This window comes from Aquarana catesbeiana, linkage group LG05 (assembly GCF_042186555.1).
Source record: "Aquarana catesbeiana isolate 2022-GZ linkage group LG05, ASM4218655v1, whole genome shotgun sequence".
NCBI lineage: Eukaryota > Metazoa > Chordata > Amphibia > Anura > Ranidae > Aquarana > Aquarana catesbeiana.
This window is the reverse complement of record NC_133328.1, coordinates 160,702,403-160,720,835: the sequence shown is the minus strand read 5'-3', so window position 1 is coordinate 160,720,835 and position 18,433 is coordinate 160,702,403. Positions and strand designations below refer to the sequence as shown.

Genomic DNA, 18,433 nt, shown 5'->3' with positions numbered 1-18,433 from the left:
CAGGTCTGATATGGATATTAAGGGGAACCCCGGCCAAAAATTTAAAAAAAAAAATGACGTGGGGTTCCCCCTAAATTCCATACCAGACCCTTCAGGTCTGGTATGGATTTTAAGGGGAACCCCGCGCCAAAAAAAAAATACATTTGCTGGAACTCCGCTTTAAGGAAAATATGCTTTTAACCGCTTCAGCCCCGGACCATTTAGCTGGCCAAAGACCAGAGCACTTTTTTGCGATTCGGCACTGCATCGCTTTAACTGACAAATGCGCGGTCGTGCGACGTGGCTTCCAAACAAAATCAACGTCCCTTTTTTCCCCACAAATAGAGCTTTCTTTTAGTGGTATTTGATCACCTCTGCGTTTTTTATTTTTTGCGCTATAAACAAAAAAGAGCGACAATTTGAAAAAACGCATTTTTTTTTACTTTTTGCTATAATAAATATCCCCAAAAAATATATAAAAAAACATTTTTTTCCTCAGTTTAGGCCGATGCGTATTCTTCTACATATTTTTGGTAAAAAAAAAAATCGCAATAAGGGTATATTGATTTGTTTGCGCAAAAGTTATAGCATCTACAAAATAGGGGATAGTTTTATGGCATTTTTATTAATGTTTTTTTTTTTTAACTAGTAATGGCGGCGATCAGTGATTTTTATCGTGACTGCGACATTATGGCGGACACGTCGGACAATTTTGACACATTTTTGGGACCATTGGCCTTAATACAGCGATCAGTGCGATTAAAAATGTATTGACTACTGTAAAAATGTCACTGGCGGTGAAGGGGTTAACACTATGGGGCAGTGAAGGGGTTAATGTGTATCCTAGGAAGTGTTCTAACTGAAGGGGGATGTGGACTGTGCAGGGAAACTAACAGATCCTCTGTTCATACTATGTATGAACAGAGGATCTGTCAGTTCTCCCCTCAGAGAACCAGAAACTGTGTTTACACACACAGTTCCCCGTTCTCCGTGTGCCCCGAGCGATCGCGGGATCCCGGCAGTGATCGAGACCGCCGGGCACTCGCATCGGCTTGGGGGGCGAGCGCGCACCTCCGGCAGCGTGCAAACACCCCCTAGTGGCCACAGGGTGAAGCGATGTTACATAATGTCGTTTCGCCCAGCCGTGCCATTCTGCCGCAGTACAACTGCGGCGGCTGGTCAGCATGTGGTTAAAATAGTTTACCATTTGCCAATAAAAAAAAAAAATATGTCTCTGGATTTCATTTTAAAAATCTGGTCACCTTATATTAGCCTGCAACCAGTGGGTAGTTCCCGAAGGGTGCCATTGCGGTGGATGTGTATAAAAATCTGCCCTCCAATTCCAGCCTCCTCCCTGCCAAGCAGACCTATTTTATCACTCTCATTAGCAACTTATCATTGCTTCCCCGTCAATTCTTCTCTACCTTCAACTCTCTACTTCGTCCTCCATTGCCTCCACCCGCCAACTCACTCACTGCCCAGGAGATCGTCAATCGCTTCAAACAGAAGATTGATACAATTCGTGAGGAGATCTCTACTGTTCAGATACCCTCCACGCTTTACACTTCATGCCCACAGGTAAGATCATTACTTCCCTCTTTCAACCCCACCACTACAGACGAAGTTGCTAAACTACTTGCTAACGTCCACCTTACCACCTGCCCTCTGGATCCTGTTCCAAATGCTACGTTCACCCTCTGGCTCTATGCTACACTCTCTAACCCACATCTTCAATCTCTCCCTCTCTTCTGGCATCTTCCCCAATTCTCTAAAACATGCACTTGTCAGACCCATACTTAAAAAGCCCTCACTGGACCCATCCAATCTTAACAACCTACACCCCACCTCCTTGCTCCCCTTCTTATCCAAACTCCTTGAACGTCTGGTCTACAACCGACTGAGCATCCACCTTGCTGATAACACGCCACAGAAACTGCTCTCCTAAAACTAACAAAACCAATCGACACTATTCTGTACTCCTACTCCTCCTCAAAAAACTCCACGCCTTTGGTGGTTCTCTGGTTCTCTCCCTACTTATCCAATCGCACCGTTAGCGTTTCTTACAACTCTACTTCCTCCTCTCCTCTTTCTTTCTCTGTTAGGATCCTCCTAGGTTCTGTTCTTGGCCCTCTCCTATTTTCAATCTACACCTCCTCCCTGGGTCAGCTGATAGCCTCCCATGGCTTCCAATATCACCTCTATGCTGACGACACCCAAATCTATTTCTCTACCCCTCAGGACACTCCCTCTGTCTCCTCACGTATCACTAATTTACCATCAGATATATCAGTCTGGATGTCACACCACTTCCTCAAACTAAATCTATCCAAAACCGAACTTATAATTTTTCCTCCCCCATATGCCCCTTTCCATTCCTCTGATCTCTCTGTCAAAATCGATAGCACAACTATAAGCCCATCCCGGCATGCCAAGGTGTAGTCCTGGACTCTGAACTCACCTTTAAGCACCATGTGCAATCACTGTCCAAATCTTGCCGCCTCTACCTCCGCAACATCTCCAAAATACGCCTCTTTCAAACCAATGACACAAAGCTCTTAATTCACTCGCTGGTCATCTCTCGCCTCGACTACAGCAACTCCCTTCTCATTGGCTTACCTCTACATAGTCTATCACCTCTTCAATTCATCATGAATGCTGCTGCCAGACTCATCCACCTTACCAGTCGCTCTGTGTCTGCTACCCCTCTCTGTCAATCCCTCCACTGGCTTCCGCTCACCCAACAAATTAAATTCAAAATATTAACAACTACTTACAAAGCCATCCACAATTTAGCCCCCAGCTACATCCCTAGCCTAGTCTCTTAATACCAACCTACTTGTTCTCTTCGTTCCTCTCAAGACCGTCTGCTCTCTAACTCCCTCATCACCTCCTCCCATGCTCGCCTCCAGGACTTTTCCAAAGTCTCTCCAATCCTATGGAATGCCTTACCCCAATCTGTCCGCTTATCTCCTACTCTATTAGCTTTTAGACAATCCCTGAAAACCCTTCTCTTCAGAGAAGCCTACCCTACCCCCACCTAACAACTATATTTTCATTTTCTCCATCAGCTCACCCCCCCCCCCCCCACAGTTATTAACTTTTGTTCCACTTGACCCTCCCTTCTAGATTGTAAGCTCTAATGAGCAGGGCCCTCTGATCCCTCCTGTATTGATTTGTATTGTAAGTGTTCTGTCTGCCCTCATGTTGTAAAGCGCTGCGCAAACTGTTGGTGCTATATAAATCCTGTATAATAATAATAATAATAACAACATACGCCATACATGATCTTTCTATATCCTGAACATCATGCCTTTTTGGTAAAAGCCTCACAAGAGATATCTGTGGTGGAGTTTGACTCACTAGCATAAGGTACACTTTATTGTCTTTAACTGTACTTTGTAATTTTTTTGGGACATTTTTTACATTGGCATCTTAGTGATTTGTAACATGGACTTTCTTTGCACTGCTATCTAGCACGGTGGTGTTTTTCACATTTATTAAAGCGCATGATGATTATGATTTTCCACACCTTTTTTTCCCTTACACCCACTTAATAAATTAGTTCTACTGAGGCATGTAGGTGTGACAGCTGCATGTATACAGACATTTGTTCATGGAGCCACCATAATACATATATAATAATAATAATAATATGTACAAAGTTAACTACTCTTACAATTAACACAATTACAATTACTGAAAACAAATAGCCATTTTTAACTTTGCAGATCAATAGATCGCAGTTTTAGAAATATCTGGGGTGCAGCCAGTGAAATCTCATTAAAAATCAGCAAAACAAGAAGTTGCCAAGGGAAATCGTTTCATAACTTTTTGTAAGTAAGTCATAGTGCTGTTATAATTTTCCACAGAACTGCTTGGCTGTAGTCTCAATACTGGTTCAGCTTGCACAGTGACAGCTTTTACTACATATAGGCTGGGTTATATTTTTTTGACAAGTAAGTAGCTTCACCTAAATTCAGATCATCTCCTGAACATCTGGAAGTTTTACTCCATTATTACAGAGGTACAGAGTGTCTTACAAAAATAACATCAGACTGCAACTTTTTATAGTCAACTCTGTTTACTAGTACTGGCAGCTTGTGGATCATCGCTGTCCACCAACTTGGAATGTTCTATAAACATGTTAAATAAGAGGTTTTAGAAACTTCTGTAAATGGAATTTCAGAAGACAAGGTGATATTCAATGGAATAGTACATAACAAAATCTGTGTACGGTTTCCTAGCAGTCCAGAGAAAAGGCCCATTTATTCTGTAACATAATATATGCAACACAGACAGAAGACTGTAGAACAATTGTGTCTAGCAAAGGACATTCAGCAGGTAAATGTGACTTTTACTGAGGCTATTTTTGTAGAAAGTCTCATGAAATAAATACATTGTAAATAAAAGCAAAAATAAAAATATCACCCATATAACTAGGCAAGAAGCATGCAAAATTTAGCTTTAAAGGCTGCAACAACACAAATAATTTTTGTATAAAATCATTGGTTTTATATAGTAATTATATAAATAGTTGTTAAATAATATACAGCCATGGCCAAAAGTTTTGCGAATGACACAAATATTAATTTCCACAAAGTCTGCTGCCTCAGTTTTTATGATGGCAATTTGCATATACTCCAGAATGTTATGAAGAGTGATCAGAAGAATTGCAATTAATTGCAAAGTCCCTCTTTGCCATGAAAATGAACTTAATCCCATAAAAAAACATTTCCACTGCATTTGTGAAGAAGGCTTCAGGACGCCCAAGAAAGTCCAGCAAGCGCCAGGACCTTCTCCTACAGTTGATTCACCTGTGGGATTGGTGCACCACCAGTGCAGAGCTTGTTCGGGAATGGCAACAGGCAGGTGTGAGTGCATCTACACGCACAGTGAGGCGAAGACTTTTGGAGGATGGCCTGGTATCAAGAAGGGTAGCAAAGAAAACCACTTCTCTCCAAGAAATACATCAGGGACAGACTGATATTATGTAAAAGGTACAGGGATTGGACTGCTGAGCACTGGGGTAAAGTCATATTCTCTGGAGAAGAAAAGATAAGCGCTACCATCAGTCCGGCATCGTGCCAACAGTAAAGCATTCTGAGACCATTCATGTGTGGGGTTACTTCTCAGCCAAGGGAGTGGGCTCACTCACAATTTTGCCTAAGAATACAGCCATGAATAAAGAATGGTACAAAAATATCCTCCAAGAGCAACTTCTCCCAACCATCCAATAACAGTTTGGTGACGAACAATGCCTTTTCCAGGATAATGGAGCACCTTGTCATAAGGCAAAAGTGATAACTAAGTGGCTTGGGGAACAAAACATCGACATTTTGGGTCTATGGCCAGGAAACTCCCCAGACTTTAATCCCATTGAGAACTTGTGGTCAATCCTCAAGAGGCGGGTGAACAAAAAACCCCACAAACTCTGTCAAACTCCAGCATTGATTATGCAAGAATGGGCTGCCATCAGTCAGAATGTGGCCCAGAAGTTGATTGACAGCATGCCAGGGCACATTGCAGAAGTCTTAAAAAAGAAGGCTCAACACTGTAAATATTGACTCTTTGCATGAACTTAAAGGGGTTAAAGGTTGTGTTTTTTCACCTTAAAGTGGTGTTCCAGCCGAAATTATACTTTTTAAATAAAAATACCCCTATAATACACAAGTTTAATGTATTCTAGTAAAGTTAGTCTGTAAACTAAGGTCTGTTTTGTTAGTTTATAGCAGTAGTTTGTTATTTTATAAACTTACAGCAGGCCGTGGCCATCTTAAGTGTGGGCATCTGAAGCCAGACTTTCTTTCTTCCTGGATCTCATCCATGCTCAGTGCAGCACAAGCAGTGTAATAGGTTTCAGGTCAGGTTTCCATAGCAACGGCAGTTTCAGAGGAAGTTGCCACCCCTTCCCAGCATTGCAAACAGGAAATGATGCGATGGGCCGCGGCCAGGGAGGAGGAAGTGAAAAATGAATACAGCAGATATACAGTAGGTGCTGAGAAAAAAAAATATCCAATTTGTTTACAGTGCACAGTTTAGTGAGGGATGCTGAAGAGTTGTAAAAGTGGGTGGAACTCCACTTTAATGCATCCTATGGCAGTGACCGCATCACCCCCCCCCCCCACGTTTTACTTACCTGAGGCCCTTCATTTACTCGGCGGAGATGCGCTTTCCCTCTCCGCACAGGGTCCCGGCTCTTGATTGGATAGATTGATAGCAGCGCAGCCATTGGCTCCCGCTGCTGTCAATCAAATCCAATGATGTGGGCGCTGGGAACGAGTCCGGCATTCGTGTCTAGGGGGTTATCGGATAAGAGAAGGAGCCACGAGAGCCGCCGAGGGACATGTTTGTTATTTAAAAAAGAAGAGATGAAGCCTTACAATCACTTTAATGTAATTGTCAATAAAAGCCTTTGACACTTATGAAATGCTTGTAATTATACTTCGGTATACCATAGTAACATCTGACAAAAAGATCTAAAAACACTAAAGCAGCAGACTTTGTGAAAATAATATTTGTGTCATTCTCAAAACTTTTGGCCATGGCTATAGTGCACAAAATCACGAGAATGTCTCTTGACATAGACTTCTTGCCATCCTCTGCATGGCAGCATTTACACTTGTGAAGGAACGCTTTGTTCACACCTATGCAGGTGCAACAGTGTGTGTGTTTTGGCGCAATTTCACGTGTCACATTAAGGGCAGCCCATTTAATCCAATGGGCTGCCTTATGCGCAAAAAACGCACAAAAGATGCGTATATCTCTTTTTTTTTAAATTGTGCCACACCAAAATGCATGGTATTTTGTTACCATGCATCTTGGTGCGCACGTTAGCAAGACGTGCTGGGGTGCCATTAGAAGTTTTATGTGTGTTGCAGGAGTATGCTCGATTATGTGTGCTCTCCCGAATACCACAAATGTAATCCTAGCCTATTTCAGCTGGGCTCTATTGCCGCAGTCGCAAAGCTCCCTGATAGCAGGGGCCAGCCTTGTAGAAGACAAACCCCTCCACGGACCAGTGGGGGGATGGAGGGGGGTGCAGGGGCACTGAAATACATCTGGACCTTAAATGCTGCATTAATGCAGCATTTGTAGTGGTTTGTGGAACAATGTAATTCATGCTCTTAGGTGGGAAATAAAACCTGCTTATCAACATGTAACATTGGGGTGCCAGCTGTGAATGTCTATTTCTGTAAAGGTTCCACATGCAAATCTTCAGCAAGCCTTACACTACTTTTTGGCCATGGCTGCCAATACAAAGTTCCCTTCATTGGTAAATGTTGACTGTCGGTATTGCAGATTGCTTCCATGAGTGGCTCTGGCAGTGCTCACCTGTCTGGGGGCCCTGGCTTGTGTGAAGGGGAGCAGCAGAGCACCAGTTCCAATGGAGGGCACATAGTGACTCAGGCAGCAGAGCACAAAAGTTATATACCAGGTAGATGGCTCAATGGCAAGGCAGTGAGGTTTAGCTCTCCTTCCTGAGCCCTTCTGGGCTGGCCCTGCTACTGCCTCAAAGACAGTAGAGATCGCAGCAGGAACATAAACATAGCGGCCAACATGGTCAGATCCTGATGGCATTGAAATACCACCGCCGACCAGACAAGAGGCGGAGCCTAGACCACAAAAACAACTCAAGCCTCGCTCGCTTGCCTGCCACCCACCCCCGCCGTGTGGCCTGACCCCCTAATGGGCCATGGACTTCTGCTCTATTGTTTTGTGTACACCTGGCCAGGTAATCTACTGAGAGGAGAACAGAGCAAAGTGATGGCATCACCAGCATCCTGCTTTTCTTTCATTGTCCAATCACAAGCTAGGGCAGGTCCAAGAACAAACTGTATTTCCCAGATGCACTGTCTTTAGAACATTTTTTTTATTTAAATATACTAATAACGACAAATGCATTTTTATCGCTAGTGCAACATGAGCCCCTGAATAATAAAAGTCTTCAGTCAATTAACAACCTACTTAGCTTCACTGTGAATAACATGCAATTCAGGAGCCAGAATGTGAGTTTCCATGACATGCTTCTCAACAGTTATTTGCTTTGTCCCTTTAAAGCTCAGATTAAAGTCAGGGGTTGGAAAATGCTACTGATTTGTCAGACACTATGGGATGGGAAGCTCTGATCTACAAGAATGCACAGCACACATCATACGCAGAGCTGGCTGCAAGGGATAGGCGGTAGGTAGACTCATTTGCCCTCCAACCTACACAGTCAGCTGTATTGGGAGTGGGTCATGGTTGTGGTGAAATGCCCCCATGTTAGAGGCTTCATACAATCGTGTCCACAGCCTCCCCAAGACAAAATGCACATAAAAGGGGGTTATTAAAATGAGCAGCAGTTTCTAAAGGGGACAGTCTGGTTTAAAATTGGGCAGGTGGCAACCCTAGCCCAAACTGACTTGCCCAAACTTCCTTGTCCCTGTTATCAGAATTTTCTGGATATGCTCCTAAGTCTTCTCCGATGTATTTGTTGTTGACAAAACTTCTAAGGGCACTTGTGTAAAAGATCTTATTAACTCACTTGTCATCTCAATTTTTTTAAAAAAAACTTGCTCCTTAATGCCACACCCTACCCTAGGCCTGGATATATCTTAATAAAATTTAGGCAGCAACAATGCAGATTTAATCCTTCCTCTTTCCCCACATGGGCACATTGGTGGAATAATCGGCCAGGCTTAGCCATAATTGTTAATGATAAACCTTCCACAATCAGATGGACAGGATTTGTCCAGCCTTGTCCCAATCATACAATGTTGGCATACAAAGAGACACCAAAACTATTTTTAGATACCAGAATGCACATGTATCTTGGCCACTATGTACAGTAGCTGCAGACACATACTTTAAAGTGAGGCTAGCCAGCAAGAGCCAAAACAGTGACCATTTGGTCCACCAGGGTTAGTTCTTGGGGTCAGGCCTTTGGTAGGTGAGCATGGTAATGACAGTTCTCTTTTTCCTTGTTTTCAGGTTTTAAATTATAAAAAGTGGAATCTGCCTGGTTGCTATTGGGTATTTCCTTCATCGCTGCTCTTTGTACAGCTTTATCAAATAGGTTCAAATACATTTGGCACCTGGAAGGTTAGCAGGCATAGTTAGGCACAATAATAGACACATTTGAATACAAAGCATATACAAGACAACCTGCCAACTACAAAAAGCCTTTGCTTCAAAGTTTGGAATGCCTAAGTTCTTGTATCCTGCTCCTGGCATAAATCTTTTTGCATTATGCGTTCTTGTTTACTGACAGTTGCTGGGCATGTAAAAATTAAAAAGAATTATGATACTTCCAGTAACCAGAGGAAAAATTGGAATGAGCTGCTGCTGAAAAACAGACATCTTTTCAAGCAAGCGTAACGAACAGTCCCGAAAACGAGATGATACCTCAGTCACATAGAAGTAGAGTATTAAAGAGGAACTTCAGCTCCAGTATTACATTTTTCAATACCTCTCTTAAATTATTCACTGGGTAATGCTCCATAAATATACTCACAGATCCAGCAAATTCACCATTGTTCTGTTGTGATTCGCAGCTCTGCTGCTTCACACCCAGTTCCATGCCAACATCTTATTTTCTTACATCATTTGGCAACCTGCTATTTCTTCCTGGATTTTGCATCCGGTCCCTAGATGACATGCTTCGGCATATGCCCCGAAGCCCCCTAAGATGCATGATGTGAGTATCTGGGTCGGGCAGTTGGGGGCTACATTATTTTAGACTAGATGAGAAATCTGGAAGTGTGAGGCTGTATATAACTCCCTAGATGTTAACCCCTTCCCAGCCAAGGAATCTGATAATAATGTCACCGATGATGGCAGTTAGTCAGTTCCCCCCCAGCGTCAGTTAGTGTCAGATTTTCCACATCGCAGTCCCATTATAAGTTGTTGATCGCCGCCATTACTAGTTTTTAAAAAAGTAAAAATTCCAGTAAAAACAAACCATAGTTTGTAGGCGCTATAACTTTCACGCAAACCAATCAATATACACTTATCTGGATTTCTTTTATTAAAAACAAGTAGCAGAATACATTTTGGTCAATTTTTTTTTTAAGAAATTCAATTTATTAATTTTTTTTATAGGATATGTTTTATACCAGAAGGTAAAAAATATTGTTTTTTTTTTTTTTCGTCCTTCAAAGTTTTCTGTTTTTATTTATATAATGCAAAATATAAAAAAAAAAAAAAAACTAGTGGTGATCAAATACCACCAAAAGAAAGCTCTATTTGAGTGAAAAAAATTATATAAATTTTGTTTGGCTAGAGTGTTGCATGATAACACAATCGCCAGTTAAAGTAACGCAGTGCCGAATAGCAAAAAATGGCCTGATCAGGTAGGGGGTAAAACCTTCCAGAGCTGAAGTGGATATAAATATATTCATAAACACTGTATACTGTAAATGTATTCATTAGCTAATGTGTGAAAGGAGAAGGTGAGCAGTAGTAATATGGAAAGTAGAAAAGGGGATGAAGGTCCACTTTACCTATCAAAGGCAAATTTTCTACAGTAAAGTACATACCTAATATAAAGGCACAAACCATTTGCTGCCTTTCCTAAAACCAGCTACAGATAAATTCTGGTTTTACTCAGTGAATATAAAGAGCACATAAGTAAAAGAAGAAAGACTGTTCACTTGTTATCTTTTCCAAACCACAACTAACCAAGTTCAAATTACAGTTCCAGGGGAAGTTACTTTTTTTTGCAACTCTATTCACACTTGGGCATTGTGACAGTGTATATATAGAGCAGGTATATTGTAGTGCCATTCATTGTGAATAGCACCCCATGCATTGACCCAAAGCACAGTACAATTTAGTGTGAGTTATTTGGTCAAGTGCTCACAATCAGCATTTCCCCTTGCAGAAGTATCAATCTCTTACTTAGGCCAGTATTTTGGAATTCGAGATAAATGGAAATCTTAGTACTGTAAATGATATTAATAACACAGTTATGCTCAGTATACAAACAACTACTGTTAATGGCCACCCCACCCCATTAATGTACTTATTGGTCATAAGCTGAATAGCAGATTTAACTGTAAAATTCCAGTAAGAATGAGGCTTTTCCCCAAAACTGCACTGACTTGAATGTGACCTGATGACAGCATCTTTATAGCAGGGCTGAAGTGTGAGAGGAAGAAGCAGCACAAAACCCAGTTCACATCCTGACAAGAAGAATGCTGATAAGAAGAGAGAGAGCAGAGTGACAAAGAGAAGAGCTCATCACTGCGCTTCCTTTCCTTCACTGACCAATCACAGAATGGTCCAGGATGAACTGGGCGCAGACAGAAAAAAAGCACTGTGGGGGAAAAATCTGAATTGTTCTGTGTTCTATTATTTTAGCTTTTTTTTGAGCTATTCATTTTTATCTTGTTACTTTTAATGGTAATGACAAAGGGGGGCACTAATTGGTGCCCACCTGTGTGAGATTGTGGCCAGCACACCTACAACAGGCATATAGTTAGTTAGGGTAGTGGTTATGGTTAGGCAGATTTAGGTACTGTCTCTTTAAGAGGTTCTGTGTTGCAGGTTCTGAAGATCCAATAGGATTGCTGGGAAGGTGCTGGAAGCCTGGAGTGTCTATAAAGGGAAGCTGCGGTGGGGCTTATTTCCTTTTCCCCCCTGGACTGGACCAGCAGCAGAAATACTCCCTCCCTCCCTTCCTAGTCACGTGCACCTATTATGTGGTGGGGTCACCCTGAATTTCCGGGGGGGGGGGGGGGGGGGACCGTTTGTTATATGAAGAAGGTGTCACTGGCTACCCGAGTTCTGAAAATTGGGCAGTTTAATAATTTGGTAATATTAATAATTAAGTGAATAAAGTGCAATTGGATGTTTAGATGTTAAACCAATAAAAGGTGCCGCAGCCAACTATTTTGCCAAATCAAAATGTGTGGTGTGGTTATTTAGCAGTATCCGGGTGGTGGTTAAGGCAAGGGGGTGTGTGGCCTACAATCTCACAGTCACTGAGCAAAGCTTGTTTAATCAGTAGTAAACTTTCCCCGAAAGAAAAAAAAAAATCTTCCTGCAAGATAATATAATGTGCTAGTATGCATAACATACTAGCACATTATGAGAGACTTACCTTAAAACAAAGCTCTTCAGCACCACTGACAGGGCTTCCATCTTCACCCTGTCTTTTTTCTAGGTTCGGGGGCTTTGGCCGCTTGAATGGCCGAGCCACGATGACGTCACTCCTGCACATGCTCCTCGGCACAGAGCTCTGAAGGGACGCCTTCAGCATGCTTATGCTGTCCCTTCAGAGCGCATGCGCCGGTGACGTCACCGACTGCTGCTCACTGGAATATCTCATTTAATTTTAAACTTACCTGTAGCTAAAAATAGCATAACAGTGTTTACTACCACTTCAATACCACTGGCCAAGCATCAAAACACATGTTTTTGAAGCACTGCCATTCCACTGACCTCCCAACACACTGAAACCCAACAAAAATGCACCTGTCATATTTCTAAAAAAAAACAAAAAAAAAAAAGAAAAACATTGCACTGCAGCACTGAGATGGGAACAGGCACTATTTTTTATTATAGGGGCCCTATGAGATTTGTAATCACTGGATTAAATGGTAGATTGTGTTAGTCTGAATGTTTGCTTTAACTAGCAAAAACAATATAAAAGTGACATCAGTTCACAGAGGTCTCCATACAGCATATGTCTGATGGGTATACTGCTTGTAAACTAAATATACTGTACTGTATCAAATAGTTGAATAGGATTCCTTCACTTGCCAAATATAGCATGTAACTGATGACATAGTGCACAAGTCTGCCTTCCTCCTCTGAGGGAAGCCCACATGTCAGGCTATGTTTACTTAGAGCCCTTTCACACTGGGGCGGCGTTTTACCGTCGGTATGCGGCCGCTAGCGGGGGCGGTTTTACCCCCCCGCTAGCGGCCGAGAAAGGGTTAAATACCACCGCAAAGCGCCTCTGCAGAGGCGCTTTGCCGGCGGTATAGCCGCGCTGTCCCATTGATTTCAATGGGCAGGTAGGGTAAAGGAGCGGTATACACACCGCTCCTTCACCGCTCCGAAGATGCTACTGGCAGGACTTTTTTTACCGTCCTGCCAGCGCATCGCTCCAGTGTGAAAGCCCTCGGGGCTTTCACACAGGAATACATGCAGCGGCACTTTCGGGTCGGTTTGCAGGCGCTATTATTAGCGCAATAGCGCCTGCAAACCGCCCCAGTGTGAAAGGGCTCTTATTGACAGCACCAGCTTTACTTATAAACTGACTTGTAATGTTGTGCTATTCATCCCTATGGAAGGGGAATATTTCCTTATATCCAAACCAAAGACGAACAAAACAGGATCTGATTCCCACAGAACTAGGTGTCAGTGTGGCCTTATTCCAGCTACATGCCCCTTTAACAATAGATAACACGACACATGATATACAGTATATAAACACACATACATACAGTATACACACACACATTCTATAGAGAGAGATACAAAGACATAGGGGGTTATTTACAAAAGGCAAATCCACTTTGCACTACAAGTGCACTTGGAAGTGCAGTCGCTGTAAATCCGAGGGGGACATGCAAGGAAAATAAGAAAAGCATTTTAGCTTGCACATGATTGGATGATAAAATCAGCAGAGCTTCCCCTCATTTTAGATCTTCCCCTCAGCGAGTGCACTTGTAGTGCAAAGTGGATTTGCCTTTCGTAAATAACTCCCATTGTCCGTAGCAGCCGTTGTTAACTATTCATTTTAACCCCAAACTAGCTGTTAAAACTGAAGTACCACTAAAGGTAAAACTTTGCAGCGACTTGAAAGTACAATAGTTCATGCACCACTTTGGTCCGACTTCCCTGCGACTTGGGGGCCACAGACTTCAAAAATCATACCTGAATGTTTAACATGCAACAGTTTTGTCGGACTTTGGAAGCACACACTGGTTGTTAGGGAGCTGGCACCCACCGGCTTCCTTAACAACCAGTAAACAACATGGGACTTTACCCATAACAACTTGATAAAAAATAATGTTCTTTAGCAAGAAGCATATTTCCACATGAATAATCATGCTACTAAAATGAATGTGTGCTGTAAACTGCCTCTAGTATTGCTCCTGTTTCTTCTTGCTCTGGAGGCTGCCATTTTGCTAAAGCTCAGAGCCCCTGAGCAGCAATAAATCATAAAGCAGAACTAAACCCATCGATTTAACGGTTTCAAAACAGTTACATTCCTGGAATGCCATGATTGTTAACTGTCACATTTCCTTGTGTCCTCAACCAAACTGTCAAACCATCAAATGTCTGGTGACATTACTGATCACATGTGCAGCATCATGGCAGTTGCAGATCAAACAGAAGCAGCAAAGTGTCATTTCTTCAGTGTTGTCACATGAAAAGATATCATGAAATATTTAGAGAAATGTGAGGGGTGTACTCACTTTTGTGAGATACTGTATGTCAAAGTAGTACTAGAACCTCACATTTTCTGTAGTATTTAAAAAATATGGCCAGACTGGCTTAGCAGAGGACATGCTTTTCCTCCACCAAGGCACATATAATTCCAGCGCTTTCATCCCACAGACTCCACCCTGCTGTGTGCTGCTTCCCTGAACTTCCAGCAAAGCTCCACAGAAAGTGCCCCAATGCCCCTCTGTGGGACTACAACCCCCATCATTGCAGGTGCCACCACACATATAACCTAGAATGGTGAGTGCACACAGGACCCTGAAGGGACAGGGACATGGGACAGGAACAGGGACAGGGGACGGGGACAGAGGACAGGGACGGGGACATGGGATGGGGACAGGGACAGAGGACAGTGACATGGGACGGGGACATGGGACAGGGACAGGGGATGGGGACAGAGGACAGGGGATGGGGACAGGGACATGGGATGGGGACATGGGACGGGGACAGGTACAGGGGATGGGGATGGGGACATGGGACGGGGACAGGGACAGGGGACGGGGACAGAGGACAGGGACATGGGACGGGGACAGAGGACAGGGACATGGGACGGGGACATGGGATGGGGACAGGGGACGGGGACAGAGGACAGGGACATGGGACGGGGACATGGGACTGGGACAGGGGACAGGGACAGGGGACGGGGACATGGGATGGGGACAGGGGACATGGGATGGGGACATGGGACGGGGACAGGGGACGGGGACAGAGGACAGGGGATGGGGACAGGGGACAGGGACATGGGATGGGGACAGGGACAGGGGATGGGGACAGGGACATGGGATGGGGACATGGGACGGGGACAGGGGACGGGGACAGAGGACAGGGGCGGGGACATGGGATGGGGACAGGGACAGGGGACGGGGACAGAGGACAGGGGACGGGGACAGGGGACGGGGACAGGGACATGGGATGGGGACAGGGGACGGGGACATGGGATGGGGACAGGGGACAGGGACAGGGGACGGGGACAGGGACATGGGACGGGGACAGGGGACAGGGGACGGGGACAGGGAAGGGGACAGGGGACGGGGACAGAGGACAGGGACATGGGACGGGGACAGGGGACGGAGATGGGGACAGGGGATGGGGACAGGGGGTGGGGACAGGGGACAGGGGATGGGGACAGGGGGCGGGTACAGGGGACATGGGACGGGGACAGGGACGGGGACAGGGGACAAGGAACAGGGGACAGGGGACGGAGACAGGAACAGGGGACAGGGACAGGGGATGGAGACAGGGGATGGGGACAGGGGACAGGGACAGAGGATGGGGACAGGGACAGAGAATAGGGACAGGGGACAGGGACAGAGGATGGGGACAGGGGACAGGGGACAGGGACAGAGGATGGGGACAGGGGACAGGGACAGAGGATGGGGACAGGGGACAGGGACAGAGGATGGGGACAGGGGACAGGGACAGAGGATGGGGACAGGGGACAGGGGACAGGGACAGAGGATGGGGACAGGGGGCGGGGAAAGGGGAGATGACCCGGTCGGGGCGACATTCACAAAAAAAACAAAACTTTTACAGAGGACAAACAAGAGCAGCTAAGATTACTAATAATATCCCCAACTACTATATATGTAGTATATATAACCATCTCTACAGAAGTTGTAGAATAGAAGAGGGGAGCGGTCCTGAGTCTGCTGGGAGTTGTAGTCCTCCTAGAGACTCTACATATACACAATGGAAGGTTCTTACCGCCTGGCACAGCTTGAGGATGGCGGGGATAGATCCGGGGTAATCTCTGTCCACCAGTCCCGGGCTGCTCTGCTGGACATTACTGCTGCTGGTTGTGGTCCGGACCACAGTGACTGAACTGTGCTGAGACATGGAACCTGAGTCCGGGCACAGGAGAGAGGAGAACCGAGAGGAGGATGGAGGAGGGGAGAGTGAGGAGTCAGTATACAGCCCCCGTATACAGTATACAGTGAGTATACAGGCCGCCCTGTCCGCTCCTCACCCTCCTTCTTCGGAAGTCACACAGAGGACGGTCTTCTCCACAGAGCCGTGTGTGATATGAGGGGAAGTCTGTACACAACTTCCACACACAGTACTGGGGGCGGGGACATCCCAGACATCCAATAATATGAGGGCATTACTGATGTGGGGGGGATCCCTACTGAGATTCTACTGGAACCAAAACCCCCCCTCCATCATTGTATGTGTATAGTCCTGTGGGTGGACATTGGGGCACTATTCCTCCTCCCAATGATACCAATCATGGGGCACTATTCCTCCCACTGAGACCAATGATGGGGCACTATTCCTCCCACTGAGACCAATGATGGGGCACTATTCCTCCCACTGAGACCAATGATGGGGCACTATTCCTCCCAATGATGGGGCACTATTCCTCCCATTGACACCAATGATGGCTTCTGCATTCAAATATTACTGTTTTAAGTAATAACTTAAAGCAGAACTCCACCCAAAAGGGGAAGCTCCGCTTATCTGCTTCCTCTCCCCCTCCGCTGCCACATTTGGCACCTTTTAGGGAGGGGCAGTTACCTGGTTTTGACAGTTACCGGCTCCTACTTCCAAATTCAATTTGCTGCGGTGAACTGAGCCGGAAGTTCGGCCCCCTCCTTCTTCCCCTGCAGCCAACCCATTCACAAAGCACAGTCTGCTTCATACATACACAGCAGGAAACTGGCTGTGAAGCCGCAAAGTTTCCCTGCCGGTTTCCCTTAGTCAAGATGGTGGCAGCAGCACCCAATAGCCATTTGAAAAATCGGCTCAGGTGAGGACATCCCTGGACAGGTAAGTGCCCTAATATTAAAAGTCAGCAGCTACAATATATTTTTTTTTTTCTGAAGGAGCCTGGAGCTCCTCTTTAAGACTTAAGCTGTGAAGGGCAGGTGCAGACTGGCACAGAGACCACTCACACTTATGTAGCAGGTGATGCAGGTCTAAAAAGGAGGTATAAATACCGGTGTTATGATCCACAGGAAACTTTAGTGGAGACTGCTCAGACTGAACATGGCTCTGCCATGGTGTTCTGTCTGAACAGTCTCCAATAAAGTTTCTTGTGAATGATACCAGAGGTGTGCAATCCAAGATTTCAACTGGCATAGAATTGTATTATTGTCATGTAGCGCCCTCTAGTGTACAAAGTTGCTAGAAAAATGTAGCTGACTCACAGTAGCTGAAGTATGTCCAGGTAATTGCTGGAGGTACAGTAGGTCAGGCTAGACTAGGGTTGCCACCTCATCCCTTTCAACCCGAACACATATGAATTTCACAGGTTCTGAAGGCTAATTTAATGCAAATAAGGCAACAAGTGGGTTTAATTACCACCTCAATCAGCCTCAGAACCTGTGTAATTAATATGTGTTTGGGTTTAAAGGGATGAGGTGGCAACCCTAGTCTAGAGGGCTCTACAGGTCAGGCTTTTGGCGCCTTCACCTGGTTGTAGAAACCACTGGAATGTTCTAGAAGCTAGTGGGTGAAGGTGAGGGGGCAGTGATCTGTATATTTATGGCAAGGTGGTTGGATAGGCTCATAAATATAGAAGAGCCTGGCCAACAGGGTTGTTCTTGCTGGCTGGAGGATGGAATGCTAAGCTGAGGACCATGAGGCCTGGGAGGGGACCCCGAGGCTGGGGGGGGGGCTCTGCCTCAAGGCTGGATCTGAGGAAGGAAGGAGAGGAAGCTGGAGTGAGGGATCTTCACCACCCTTTAGACTCAGCCAGGAGACACCCTGTCTAGCATGTAAAAACCTGTACAGCAGGCGGCCTGAACGGCAGTCTTAACCAAGGCAGCAGCAGCCAAGGTGACTATGAGTACCTCTCTCTATCACCCCCAGGGCCAACAAGGGAGAAGGCAGCCATATTCAGCAAGCCTTTAAAGGGACAGTGTCACAGCTTACCTAAAACCCTTGCTCTGGGACATTTTTCAGGACAGCCAGGAGGGCTGGTATTTTCTGAAAGGGGACATAGAGCCCCTGCAAACAGCTGGGACTTCACCATTTGCGCTAAGGGAACATAGAGCTGATTCCAGCAGTTGGGTTA

The 18,433-nt window shown here is 45.0% G+C and overlaps 1 protein-coding gene across 1 annotated transcript in view; it reads right to left on the bottom strand.

Annotated features, from left to right (window-relative positions):
- The window catches only part of CMTM7 (CKLF like MARVEL transmembrane domain containing 7), a 66,820-nt gene extending 50,336 nt beyond the window's left edge, over positions 1 to 16,484 (bottom strand). Inside the window, exon 1 of the mRNA XM_073630296.1 lies at positions 16,123 to 16,484. Within this exon, the coding sequence (XP_073486397.1) occupies positions 16,123 to 16,254 (132 nt within the window). The 5' untranslated portion in view covers positions 16,255 to 16,484. The remainder of the gene's footprint in view (positions 1 to 16,122) is intronic.
- Positions 16,485 to 18,433: the final 1,949 nt, after the last annotated feature.